The 14446-nt window shown below is 41.9% G+C and overlaps 1 protein-coding gene across 1 annotated transcript; it reads left to right on the top strand.

Annotated features, from left to right (window-relative positions):
- The first annotated feature begins 52 nt into the window (after positions 1–52).
- LOC123092842 (anaphase-promoting complex subunit 6) lies at positions 53–13952 on the top strand. Its single transcript, XM_044514691.1, has 16 exons — positions 53–502; positions 1190–1324; positions 1400–1473; positions 1859–1898; positions 2439–2484; positions 3004–3083; positions 3194–3366; positions 3448–3573; positions 3816–3890; positions 4181–4306; positions 5416–5485; positions 7518–7600; positions 8269–8382; positions 9415–9514; positions 13492–13527; positions 13608–13952. Exons 1-16 carry the CDS (start codon positions 128–130, stop codon positions 13698–13700), a joined length of 1746 nt encoding a protein of 581 aa, XP_044370626.1. The 5' UTR covers positions 53–127; the 3' UTR covers positions 13701–13952.
- The last annotated feature ends 494 nt before the right edge of the window (positions 13953–14446 follow it).

Genomic DNA, 14446 nt, shown 5'->3' with positions numbered 1-14446 from the left:
TCCCTTTCTTTTCTTTCTTCCGCCTTCATTCATCAAAAAATAAATAGGAATTCTTCATTTTCTTTCTTTTCAAGATCAAATCCTTTCATTCTCTTTTAAGGAACCACACTTGCGAACCCTAGTTCGAATGTTGGATACAAAATTCGGTTTCCCTCCCTCCTCCCCCGCAGCCGCGCCCCCATCCCGAGCCCCGGCCACAGGCGCAGCGCCGAATCTCAAGCGGAGGAGAGAGGGCGAGGACGCCGACGCCGACGCCGACATGAGGGAGGAGGCGGTGGAGCGGCTGCGCGGGGTGGTGCGGGACAGCGTCGGGAAGCACCTCTACACGTCCGCCATCTTCCTCGCGGACAAGGTGGCCGCGGCCACGGGCGACCCCGCCGACGTCTACATGCTCGCGCAGGCGCTCTTCCTCGGCCGCCACTTCCGCCGCGCGCTCCACGTGCTCAACAACTCCCGCCTCCTCCGCGACCTGCGCTTCCGGTTCCTCGCCGCCAAGTGCCTCGTGAGCTCCACTCGCCACTCCCCCTTTCTTTTTCCGCTCCCGCATTTCGTCGAACGCGTTGCGTGCGTCTCGATTAAATCCAGTTTCCCCTTCCCCTGTTTTCTTTTTCTTTTTCGGATGGGCGTGTCCGCGCGTTCGGGCTTTCTTACCCCTAGTTTGTTTGACCTGAAATTTTGTCAGGCGAACCTAGGTAGTTTTTCGGTCTTATATCTTGCGGGCATTTTCAAGCATTCTGTGAAATTCGTTTGTTCTGCTTTCTGCTGGAGGTGTTTTGAGTCTGATTGGGCATTCTGTTACACAGGGGCTCCCCTAGTGGCTACATCTAGTGGTTTTGTTTCTGGCTTGTATATAATCCCTAATGCGTTTTTAACTCTTGAGCGGTCTTTCTTTCTGCAACTTTGGATGGAAACTGGATTCGCTATGGGGAAAAGATCGAAAGACCTCCTTGTAATTAGTCATTTAGTCAAATTTATTTCTCCAAATTCTGGCACCATGAATGCACTTAAGCTTCACGATCTTGTAAAACATTGTCTAATTTATGATTTATGAACAATACTTTCTTGTCTGTTATAGAAAGATAGTCTTTTCATGTTTTTTTCTTCATCATTTTGGTTTATTAACTTAGCGACATGATTTGCTCTTTATGTTTTCATCTGCTGTATGGCTCACATTGTCTTTATTGGTCAGGAGGAATTGAAAGAATGGCACCAGTGTCTGATGATGCTTGGTGATGCCAAAGTTGACGAACATGGCAATGTTCTTGATCAGGATGATGGCAGTGACATCTATTTTGATAAGGACGCAGAAGATCACGAGATCAATGTGTGACTTCTCTTCTATTTCTCTTTGAATAATTGCTTTCACGGTTTCTTATTGTTTTGACTCGTGCTTTTCCAGATCAAATCAGCTATATGTTTCTTACGTGGCAAGGCGTATGAAGCACTGGATAATCGTGATCTTGCTCGGCAATGGTGAATTCAGCAACTTCCATTTTTTCCCCTTAATTAAGCTGCTTGTGTATATTCCATAGTTCAAAAAAGCGCTAGCGTTAATTGTGCGTTTTGCCACTGCCTTGCGCTTTACTGACCAAAGCGCATGCTTATGCGAAGTTATGCACAGATTAAGCGTAGTTATGCGCAATGCGTTTTGCCAACGCCTAGAGCCTAGGCGCGCTTAAGCGCTCGCTTAGGCGCACCTTTTTTAACTATGGTATATTCCAAAACAGTATTACCAGCTTCAGTGTGTTCAGAGTTATTGGCGATTCATTTCTTTCAAGTTTTTCTTTTTTGTGCACCTTTTAAGTTGAGTGATAGTTTGGTTAAGCAGATGTAGTGACTCTGTCTGCTGTTATGTCAGGTACAAGGCAGCAGTTAAAGTTGATCCGTTATGTTATGAGGTGAGAAGAATCGTCTGACTCCATAAAGATAAGATATTCTGATGCTTGTTAGCTTTGTTAATTAAATGAATTGTCCCTTATAATTAATACCACGTAAGAAAAAATGCCTGTACCTTAATTGTATTTGAATACCAAATTCTATATCTACGAGTACATGCCATGAACCTGAATTTTTTAACCATTCTATGGGTTTTGCTCTTGCCTTAACATGTCTAGTTGGGTATCTGAACCTTCTTATGGGCTTGATGCGCTGAGTCAGCTATGGCCCTAGGGATGATGCGCTTTCTAGCATTGCAAATAAAATGCCGTAGGACAATACCCAACCTTCTATGCCCTGAAGCTGATTTCAGAATATCATGGACGTGGGTCATAGTCGTATAATTCTGCAACTTGTTGTCGTGAATGATAACAAAATAATTCTGTTACATCATAATCTGTAATTGATCTTTCCAGCAGCACAAAACATCATCCATTGAAATTTGGTGTTGTATGTTATCTTCATTTGGTATGATCCTAACTGTTTTGTAATATCCTTGTCAGGCTCTTGAATGCCTTGTTGATAACTACATGTTAACGTGCGAGGAAGGTAAGCTTTGAAAGTTCAATTCAGCCTTTTTGTTTTTGTTTTGGGGTTTATCTTGAGGTTTGCTTATATCATGCATGCTATAGTTATGTCTTGCATTCTTTGCAAATAAGTAGTGCATTTGTTGTAATATTTGCTTATGTTGTGAATGCCAGTTTTATGTCTTGCATTGCTTTTCAAATATGGACTGCATTCATTTGATACTTGTTTGCATTATTTTTTCTTTTGGTAAAGTTGTGCACTCAGCGCTCTCATCATTGTAAGTATGTATGGGCTGGAAAATGCCGGATATGTATTAACTAGATAAGCTTGACAAAATCGGTCCATTCTTCCGTCTGTTAAGTGTTAAGTGCATCCTTTGGGATATGTCTGTTGATCATCTTATGTCTACTGTCATCATTTGGCTAGTTTATAGAAGAACAAAATTTACCTGCAATTTCCTCTTAGTTTTTTTTTGCGGGGTAATTTCCTCTTAGTTCTCACCTTATTGAATCCAAAGTATGATGCTGCACTATATTTCAGAAACTGAGTTATTGGCCTCTCTGAAATTCGGGAAAGAAGACGGGTGGCTGTCAGCATTCTACTCATGTTTGATTAGGAAGGTACCCAGCTGAATAATCATACCATGCTATACATTGCACCTGAATATACAACCAATCTTTACGTCTTTATTGACATTTTTGTTGGTCTTGGTTTCTTTTACTGCCTTTAGCATGAAAAAGAATATGTAGTGGAAGCAAAATTCAAGGAACTTGAACGCGAATCTTGCAGTATTTCTCCAAGTTCTGGTCAAATGATGAAAAATAACATCGATGTTTTGGCTTGCAAAGCTGAATACTACCATCAGAGTGGAGAATACCAAAAATGTTTTGAGCTCACATCTGTGTAAGTTGGTAACATTCCTGTTTCACTTTTGTTTCCTCGACTAACGTTGATTTAACATTCTTATGATAATGTTTCTCTCAGTTTACTTGAAAGGGATCCGTTTCATTTAAAATGCACATTAGTGCATTTGGCTGCTGCTATGGAGCTTGGGCATTCCAATGATCTTTATCTCTTGTCATGCAATTTAGTGAAGGACTATCCTCAAAAGTGAGTGTCTACCTTAATAATTGACCGAGCAATTATATATGATAATTTGTTCTACATGATTCTATAAGACAAACTCAGCAGTTCATTTGTGTGTCAAACAGTTTGAGCCATATAATGACATTCTTATACAATATATGCATCTTCCTACAGTATCTCAAACAACAAGATATATTATACTGGTAGCTTGCAGTCAACCATGTGTAAAGCATATATTTCTAATTTATTTTCTGAACCATCTGCAGAGCTATTTCCTGGTTTGCTGTGGGGTGCTATTACTACTGCATTAAGAAGTATGATCAAGCTAGGAGATACTTTGGGTAAGCATATTGTCCTGTAAAGCTGTCATCACTGTCTTCATTTGAATCTTTGTTATTCTTCATTTTTTTTCACTCTGCACTCTTAGTGTGGAAACATGATACTAATTGCTATTTTTTATGGCTGGAAGAACTCTGGCACTTTCTTTGTTCTTTCTCTTGTTTTTCTTGATTAGAAGAATAGACACAATGCTCCCAAATCTTCAGATAATTCAGGATATGTTTTGGGCTATTCAATTGTGCCCTCAAAGTTGCCAAATGTACTCTACACTAATATATGTGTTTCCTATCAGCAAAGCTACAGGGTTAGATGGCACATTCCCTCCTGCTTGGTTTGGTACTGGTATTGCTTATGCTGCTCAAGAGGAGGGTGACCAGGCAATGGCTGCATTTAGGACAGCAGCTAGACTATTTCCTGGGTCAGTAACCCCTTTATTTTTATTTGACCTTCCAAACTAACTGCTGATCTAAAGATCAAGTATTTCCCCCCTCTTATTCTGCTGTACTCCATGCAAGAATATTATTCTACTTTAGTTGAATTTTTTATACTGAAGGGGAGCCTTGGCGCAGTGGTAAAGCTGCTGCCTTGTGACCATGAGGTCATGGGTTCAAGTCCTGGAAACAGCCTCTTACAGAAATGTAGGGAAAGGCTGCGTACTATAGACCCAAAGTGGTCGGACCCTTCCCTGGACCCTGCGCAAGCGGGAGCTACATGCACCAGGTTGCCCTTTAGTTGAATTTTTTATACTAAGTGTCAACTTGCTATTCTTGGCTTCGGCTAGGCAACATGCCACCATTTATTATCTCATACTCCCTTCGTTCTGAATTACTTGTCGTAGAAATGGATGTGTCTAGAACTAAAAATACGTCTAGATACATCCATTTCTGCGACAAGTAATTTGGGACGGAGGGAGTACAATACAAGTAGTGATTATTCACACAGTTCATCTTTTATTTTGAGTACTCAACTGCAGACCGTGTTGAACTTCTCTCATCTGTTCAATTATGCCATGGATGTTTTTGTCTTCTTTATTCTGAAATCATGAAAAAAAATTGCGGCACATGTGACAAGCTCTTCTATATTTATTAATCACAATGCTATCTAGATATTGATTATGAGAATTGTTCGTTAGTTCCTACCTTTTGTTTTGGGGTATAAGAGCATCTGCATCCCTACTTCCTAGACACTAGAAATGGCTAGAAGTGAGAGAAATTGGCTATCACTAGTGCTAAGGGACGTGATAGACGCTAAGATAAAAACCTTAGCACCATCGCCAAGCTTGGCACCTAATGCTAAATATAATTTATGAATTGTTATCTGACTCCTTAGGACCTATAGGTGGTGTTAAGGGATGTGGCTAGAGAAGCTAGGAGAGGTACATAGAGCGAAAGCTAATTTGTATGCTTTAGAGTCTAACTTATAGGCAGTAGCATGCGGATCCTCAGTATATCTTATTTTGCTTAGTAATCTACACTACTTGTTTTTGTAGCTTCTATCTTACTACCTTCATTTTAATTTACATTTCAGATGTCATCTCCCAACTTTATACATGGGTATGCAATACGTGCGAATGCATAATTTCAAACTTGCGGAGCAGGTATACTTGAGGTCGCTTAGTAGTTTAAATTTGCTTGCAAAACTCTACTGTAACAGAGAAACACACCTTGAGCTAGCGTTTCTGCCCTAATATTTTCCCATTTACATTGATACTTTCATAGTTTCACGGAAACTGTAGGGTTTAATGCCGATAATTGTTGGAAAAATCATAGTTTTTAAGGCGGTAAGGCGACCTAAGGCGCTGGGGGGGCGCCTTATCGCCTAGGCGACGCCTAAGCGCCTAAGGCGGACGCCTAAGCGCCTAAGGCGGGCATATTTGTAAGGCGCTGGGGGGGCGCCTTATCGCCTAAGCGTCGCCTAAGCGTCCAAGGCGGGACGCCTTAAAAACAATGGGAAAAATACATTTAGGCAAATGGAGATTTCAAGTGTTGATAGCTGTTGGTCAAATACATCAATGTGGATTCTTGGCATGCTGACAGAAAGTGAGCGATCATATTGTTCAAGGAAGTGATACTTGTTGTAGCTCATGGTGAGAGATCATATCTAGTGCACAGACCTAACTTGTGCACTGGGCCCACCTGTGACTCTTCACCTGTTGGATGGAGAAGATATGGGCGCTATTGTCATATTTGCAAATGAACCTTGTATTTCATGAAACTAAACCTGCGGTCCACCTCATCTCAATTTCATCAAAGTTCTAGGTGAAACTTAGATAAGTTGGACTGTGAATCCTCTTAGATTAAATACAAGGTTTCTTTTGCAAGTATGATGACAACCAAATCCCAACAAGATGGACAGCTGGTTGATTTTGATAAGAAAGTTCTTGTTGCAAAAATGGCAGCAGCCAATGGATCCTGTTCATCTTTTCTGAATCCAATGGATTGAGAGTCAACAGGTGTACATAAATAAATATTGAAATCAATCAGCCAATCAGCACGCATATAGGCACATAAATATAGTACATATATTAGTTGGTTGGTGAACCGGCTTTCTCCCCTAGTTGCTATTTCTAGAGTAACTAGTATTTGCATTATTTTCTAGCGGAACTATTTACTTAAACTTATAACATTTAAACATGGGAAAACATCAGTTGGGAACCCAAATGGAGTGCAACCTACATTGAAACGTATGGAATTTTAAAGCATTTATCATTGTCTATAGATATAGGAGAGGCCGTATTCTGTTTCCATGCGAATTTCAAGATCAAGATCAATCACATTCGAAAACTAGAAAGAAGATTTTTTATTTGGACGAGTACTGATTCATCCTTTTTCTTGCACAAGATCTTTTTCATATCTTCTACTTCCCTCCGTTCACTATTATAAGATGTTTTGGATATTTCAATATGACTACATGCGGATTGAAATGAGTGAACAAACACACTAAAACGTGTCTACATACATCTGTTTTAGAAAAATCTTAAAACATATTATAATAGTGAACGGAGGGAGTGCATATGATGAGCTTGACTTGAAAATTTTATATGGCAATCGATGCTCCTTTGCGGTCCTGTTATCTAAATTTTTTCATAACATTCCCACATGGTTTCCACAAAGTTTACACTCAAGGTGGGTTCCTTATGATACTTACCCTTTAAACACAACGAAGCTATCCATATTCGCGATCTTGTATACTTGATTTCTTTTGTATATGGGGTATGTAGACTCCAAGCAGGTAGCGAGGCTGGTACTGTAAAATGGAACTGCAAAGTATCTGTCCTGCTGGCTACTAAATATAATGCCCTCATAAATGTAGTGAGTTCATGCCCAAAATTTTAAGCAAGTTGAATTTGAATCAGGTGGACGATATTGAACCAGGAAATTTGAGGAATCTCTATGTATTTGATTTTTGCTCGTGCTCGAGCTTCATTCATTTCAGCAGCTCTGCCGATTTAACCCCTAAGTTGAAATCTAAAATCTGAAATTCTTGTAGTCGACAAAGGATACTGTTACTTCCATGACACCATTTACTGCCACTGCTAGCTTGCAGTTACCTCTATAAGCTCGTTTGCAATAAGCAAAGTTTTTTTGGTTGCCATTTCTTATTGATTCAATTTGTTTTCTGTGCTGCAGTTCTTCATGCAAGCAAAGTCCATTTGTCCATCTGATCCACTTATATATAATGAGCTGGGTGTTGTAGCTTATAATATGAAAGAGTAAGATAACTTCTCTGTTCTGAAGGCTTTTCTTATTCTAGTATGATGTACCCACCAAATACTTCACTTTACCTCTAGACATTTCTCCCCAAGAACAGCTTCCCTAACGTCTGGCTTAAAGCTTACTACAAAAATGTCATGTTAAGGCAGTGGAAAAAATTGCATTCATCACAGAGCTCCGGAACATCGTGAAATACACAAAACGAGTATTCCCTCCGTCCGAAAAAGCTTGTCCTGAGTTTGTCCCTCAAATGGATGTATCTAGCACTAACGTGGTGCTAGATACATCCATTTGAGGGACAAGCTTTTTCGGACGGAGGGAGTAGTTGTTAAAAGTCTTAATGATGTTGCCCATGATGTAGATATTGCTTTTTTAAGTAGGCGATTGAAATTTTTGAATACTTTTACGTGAATTTTGAACAAAATTCTTGATTCAGCATGGAGTCTTATGTGCAGAGCATGTTTGAAGTGGGGCACAGATTTAGATTTAAGAAATTTCATACACACAATCTGTGACGAATATTGTTATCCTTTTTCTCATGCACTTCTCCATTCAACAGGTTTATGATATTTCATCTTGTTGGATAGAAAGTAACAAAGTAATTTCAGATATTTTTATGTGTTTTTTGCTCTTTGGGACTTGATAATGTTATTTGTTTCATGTTTAGGTATCAAAATGCAGTTCAGTGGTTTGAGTTAACACTTACTCATACTTCATCGTCCCCGAATGAAATGTGGGAACCAACAATGGTGAATCTTGGACACGCACTGCGGAAACTGAAGTAAGTGAAGACACTGCATCCCATTGTTATGTTTTAGTTTATAAGTCCACTGTCTTTCAACGCCTTTAGTCCCAAACAAGTTGGGGTGTCATTATATGCATGTGGACAGAAAAATGCAAGGACATGTAAAATGAAGAGTTGTATTTAGTTGACACATCAGCAGTTGCTCTGTAAACTTCTTAGGGCCTCTTTGGAACGCACGATTTAGAAACACGGAATAGGAAAAATATAGGAACCTGACAGGGTTGGCAGTGTAAATCAGAGGATTATAAAACATAAAAAAAACTACAGGAATAGTCATTTGAATGGTACTCAGGAAAAAACGTCTTGATCCTAAGCGGTTGAGTCTTAAAAAGAGGTTGGAGTGGATGTTCAAATTCCTATGGAAGGCATAGGAATCCATTCCATCAGAATTTGGGTGTCATCATTCCTTTGATCCATGGATTTTGAGTCGCTCGACTAGTCGCGACTAGTCGACGACTAGTCTATGAGTCGCAAAAATATGGTCGACTTAGCTTAGTGTCGACTCGCGACCCTGAGTCGCGACTAGTCACAACGCAGGCTCGACTTCTTCCGAGTCGCTGCCCCAGAGCGACTCACGCGACTCGAAAACCATGCTTTGATCCAATGGCAATCTGTAGGGAAAATTCTAATGGATCGGAATCCCATGAAGTTACTACAATCCAAAGACGGCCTTACCATCTACAAAATAAATGAGAAAAATATTTTTGGAGCTATTACTTGACTATGCATGAGTGCTTTTAAATCTGTGGTATTGTTGTAGAGCCAAAATGAAGTTATCAACCTTACCATAATTTACTTAATATACAACACATACATAGTGCCTAACATATTGTCATATTCTCACATATAGGAGCTTTTCTTTTGGATAAACTTCATCATTGGTATTTTGTTTCTTGTTGTGCATGGATCAGTATAACTAGGATGACTGGTACATTTTATTAGCTCTGATCAAAATGTCTTAAAAAAAGAGATCATGTTATTTCCCAACTAACACTATTGTTTCAACAGGCAATATAAGAAAGCAATATCATATTATGAAAAGGCGCTCACTTTTCCAACAAAAACTCTGAGTGCATTTTCTGGTCTTGCTTATACGTACCAACTTATGGTATTTCCCCGATCCTCTTTAATTTATCGTTTTGTAGAATGTTATTTCTACTGCAATGATATCCTCCTAATATATTATTGATAGAACCTGGAAGATGCAGTATGTTATCGATCATATCGCTTTGCTCATGAATAATTATTTTATATCCATAATGTTGAAACTTGAAAACTTAAGCTCATATGCAGCCATATGGTTCTGTTACAACTGCCTGTTTTGCACAAATGTGCGATATAGCTACAGGAACACTGCATTTCCGCAAAAGAACTTTACAGGGATTCGACGAGTATAGGGTGTTGTAGAGAGGGGAATGATGGGGCAGCAGTTAATGTTTGCGTCTGGGTTGGGCTTGTGCTGTAATTGGTAGTGTCTTTTAAGTTGGCCTATAAATTCTTATTTCCGAGTTGATGATCCTGAGAGTTGATTTTTTATCCAATAGAAATCGAGTACTTGCGCATTTTGAAGCTGTACAGAACTTGGTCGACTTAGAATTAGAAATAGTTATTTCTTGGGTGACTTAGAAATAACAACTCTATTCTTTCTACAACAACAACAACAAAGCCTTTAGTCCCAAACAAGTTGGGGTAGGCTAGAGGAGAAACCCATAAGATCTCGCGACCAACTCATGGTTCTGGCACATGGATAGCAAGCTTCCACGCACCCCTTTCCATGGCTAGTTTTTTGGTGATATTCCAATCCTTCAGATCTCTCTTTACTGATTCCTCCCATGTCAAGTTCAGTCTACCTTGACAGATCTCTCTTTACTGATTCCTCCCATGTCAAGTTCAGTCTACCTTGACCTCTCTTGACATTATCAGCACGCTTTAGCCGTCCGCTATGCACTGGAGCTTTTGGAGGCCTGCGCTGAATATGCCCAAACCATCTCAGACGATGTTGGACAAGCTTCTCTTCAATCGGTGCTACCCCAACTCTATTTTGTATATCATCATTCTGGACCCGGTCCTTCCTCATGTGGCCACACATCCATCTCAACATGCACATCTTCGCCACACCTAACTGATATGTTGCCTTTTAGTCTGCCAACACTCAGCTCCATACAACATTGCGGGTCGAACCGCCGTCTTATAGAACTTGTCTTTTAGCCTTTGTGGCACTCTCTTGTCGCAGAGAATGCCAGAGGTTTGGCGCCATCCATCCGGCTTTGATTCGATGGTTAACATCTTCATCAATACCCCATCCTTCAGCAACATTAACCCCAAATATCGAAAGGTGTCCTTCTGAGGCACCTCCTGCCCATCAAGGCCAACCTCCTCCTCGTGCCTGGTAGTACTGAAACCGCACCTCATGTACTCGGTAGTTCTACTAAGCGTAAAACCTTTCGATTCCAAGGTTTGTCTCCATAACTCTAACTTCCTGTTGACCCTCGTCCGACTATCGTTGACTAGCACAACATCATCCGCAAAGAGCATACACCATGGGATATCTCCTTGTATATCCCTTGTGACCTTATCCACCACCAAAGCAAAAAGATAAGGGCTCAAACCCCTGATGCAGTCCTATTTTAATCGGGAAGTCATCAATGTCGCCATCACTTGTTCGAACACTTGTCACAACATTATCGTACATGTCCTTGATGAGGGTAATGTACTTTGCTGGGACTTTGTGTTTCTTCAAGGCCCACCACATGACATTCCGCGGTATCTTATCATAGGCCTTCTCCAAGTCAACGAAGACCATATGCAAGTCCTTCTTTTGCTCCTTGTATCTCTCCATAAGTTGTCGTACCAAGAAAATGGCGTCCATGGTCGACCTCCCATGCATGAAACCAAACTGATTTTTGGTCACGCTTGTCATTCTTCTTTCTTCTTAAGCGGTGCTCAATGACTTTCCCATAGCTTCATTGTATGGCTCGTCAGCTTAATTCCACGGTAATTAGTACAACTCTGAACATCTCCTTGTTCTTGAAGATTGGCACTAATATACCCCGTCTCCATTCTTCTGGCATCTTGTTTGCCCGAAAAATGAGGTTGAAAAGCTTGGTTAGCCATACTATCGCTATGTCCCCGAGGCCTCTCCACACCTCAATGGGAATACAATCAGGGGCATCGCCTTGCCTCCTTTCATCCCTTTTAAAGGAGTAAATAGCATAAAACTACTACTTTACAGGCTATGGTTCCAAAAAACTACCGAATTTTAATTTTTCTCAGATAACTACCAAATGGGTGGTCGGCTGTTTCAAAAAACCCAAATCGTCGAGTGCTTAACTATTGACCGCGATTATGACAGGCCGGACCCACACCTAAACGAAGCGTTAGTTTGACCATTTGTTTGACCGTTAACTGACATGTGAGGCCCACATGTCAGTGTCTCTTCTCATCTAGCCATCTTCTTCTCCTCTCTGCCTCCCTTCTTCTCCTCTCTGCTTGCGAAGTACGCCGAAAAACAGGCATGGCCGCCAGCCACACTGCTGGCCCACGTCGCCGTCCCATGCCACGTCGCCCTCCCCCCTCCCCCCCTCCCCTGTTGCTGCTGGTTGGAGGCAGGAGCTCGCCGAAGCTCCTGGAGACAAGGAGCTCACCGGCCTCAATGGCCTCGTCCGCGGCGCGGGTCGCCGCCGCGCGCGCCGCCGTCGAGCTCCGGCTCGGGTCGCCGCGCCGCCGCGCGCCACCGGGAACCGCCTGGGGCGCCGCCTGCCATGGGGCTTCGCTCGGGTCACCGCGCCGCCGCCCGCCTTGGGGAGCCGCCTGGGGATCACCGCGCCGCCGCCCGCCATGGGGAGCCACCTGGGGGTCGCCGGCCGCCATGGGGCTGCCCGCCATGGGGAGCTGGCGCCCTCGCCAAGCGCAGAGGCTGGCCGCCCGCCATGGGGAGCTGGCGCCCTCGCCAACACGGGTAAGCTGCGAGCATAGAGAAGCAGGTAAGGCGGAGCAGCGGCCGGGGTTGAGCTCCGGTGATCACCGGTGGCGGACGGCGGGCGGCTCGCCGGGCAGAGGAGGCGCCATCGCGAGGTCCGGGCAGAGATGCGCCAATGGCTGCGTGATGTGGCAAGGACCCGATTGCTTTTTTACAAACTTACAGGGACCTGATTGCGTTTTTAAATATGTGTGTGGGCCCACCCCTAACGGTCAAACAAACGGTCAACAATCAGAGCTCTTACATGTGGGTCCGACATGTCATAATCATGATTAATCGTAAAGCACTTGACGATTTGGGTTTTTTGAAACAGCCGACCACCCGTTTGGTAGTTATTTGAGAAAAATTGAAAATTGGTAGTTTTTTGGAACCATAACCTGTAAAGTAGTAGTTTTATGCTATTTACTCCTTTTAAAGCCTCATTGACCTCAGACTCCTGGATTCGCCGCACAAAACGCCTGCTGGTATCATCAAAGGAGTCGTCCAGTTCAATGGTAGAATCTATCATTCTCCCCATTGAACAACTTGTCGAAGTACTCCCGCCATCTATGCTTTATCTCCTCGTCCTTCACCACGAGTTGGTCTGCTCCGACCTTGATGCATTTGACTTGGTCAATATCCCTTGTCTAATAAGTTAAAAAATACCAGGGATACTTCGAGATACATGTACCTCAGTGTACCCCCGCTCTTCTGTAGTGAGTGCCAACGATTAGATGTAACCGTGGACCAGTCCATCATCATGACAGGATGCCATTTGTAAGAACTTGAGAATGGTGGGGTACTTGGTTTCAAAAGACCCGGGTGGGTACTGTTTCCAGTCACTATTTTGGTGCAGGCCTATTCTGGTTGTAATTTAAGCTCACTAACAAACTGAAACAATCAGGCAGGAAGGAGTTTAGAGTTACACACCAATATGTGCACTTGAAATTTGGAAGGAAACAGTATTCTTTTAAAGGAAAACTCGTGGTTTCAAGAATGGGAACAATGTCCTTCACTTATCAGTCCAAGTTTGACACACTTTTTGACTGTTTGAGCTTAATAAGTAATGAGAGTCATCTATTTCTGTGTGCATATTACTTCTAATAATATTCATTTCAATATTACAGGATGATTTTGAAGCTGCCATAACTTACTACCACAAGGTGAGTTTTTAATGTTTAGCCTTGTTGATTGTAAACAAGAGGTTGGACTAGGATTTTACTCACCTCTGCTTTTTTTTCAGGCTCTATGGTTGAAACCAGACGACCAGTTTTGCACTGACATGCTAACATTAGCTCTTGAGACCAGCTGCCAAAGCACCGCTCGGAGAAAATAGTTTAGGCATGATAGCTGTTTGCAATTGCAAAAGCGCTGTTGTAACTTAAATGGGTGTTGCTCTGACATCAAATCCATTCATTTGTAGCCAATTGTTGTAAAGTCATATCTGTAGTATGTAATCGCTCTCAAGTTGATATGTAACCACCCAGACAGATTCTGTATTTGTGGTGCAGTATTGAGATTTTGCTGAAATTTTCTAATGCAATGTAAATATTACAGGTTCCTTTTCACAAGTAATGCTGTCCATGAATATCCTGTACTTTGTTTTGTTTTATTTATTTATTCCTCCCCCCTCTTATGTTGCGCAGTTCTGTGAACCCTGACACGGAATACTATCGTTTATTCGGGGGTTGACTAAAGTTCCTTTTGCAATTTCATTAATTAGCGTGGTAAGATGCATATAGATTCTTGTGCCCGTTTTTACTTCTTTTGGATTATTTTTTACAATAGCTTACCACATACCACGTGGTTAGATTCTTGTGTCCTTGGTAAGACTTGTCAGACTTGTTTGTTCGATTTTGACTGAGCTCAGGTCAAACTGAAGGGGTAATTTAGAGCCATTCTGAGCAAAGAAGTAGCGTTAAGTGTGCTCACTAATTCCAGTCTCATTGTGATTGAAACATTTTCATCATGTTTTTTTTTTAAATTTGAAACCACTCCGCACACGACAGTGCATGGGCAAAATCTGGACGATGTCCATCTAAAACGGCGCTGATTTGCGAAAAGATGCAATCCAACGGATGT

The sequence above is a fragment of the Triticum aestivum genome, chromosome 4B (assembly GCF_018294505.1).
Source record: "Triticum aestivum cultivar Chinese Spring chromosome 4B, IWGSC CS RefSeq v2.1, whole genome shotgun sequence".
Lineage (NCBI taxonomy): Eukaryota > Viridiplantae > Streptophyta > Magnoliopsida > Poales > Poaceae > Triticum > Triticum aestivum.
The sequence above is the reverse complement of the archived record's forward strand: the minus strand, read 5'-3'. Positions and strand labels throughout refer to the sequence as shown.

Coding starts and splice junctions, on each gene's coding strand:
- LOC123092842 (XM_044514691.1), top strand. CDS start 128: ATGTTGGATACAAAATTCGGTTTCCCTCCCTCCTCCCCCGCAGCCGCG. Junction 4,307..5,415: donor GCAGCTAGACTATTTCCTGG/GTCAGTAACCCC, acceptor TTTACATTTCAG/ATGTCATCTCCCAACTTTAT. Junction 9,515..13,491: donor CTTATACGTACCAACTTATG/GTATTTCCCCGA, acceptor TCAATATTACAG/GATGATTTTGAAGCTGCCAT.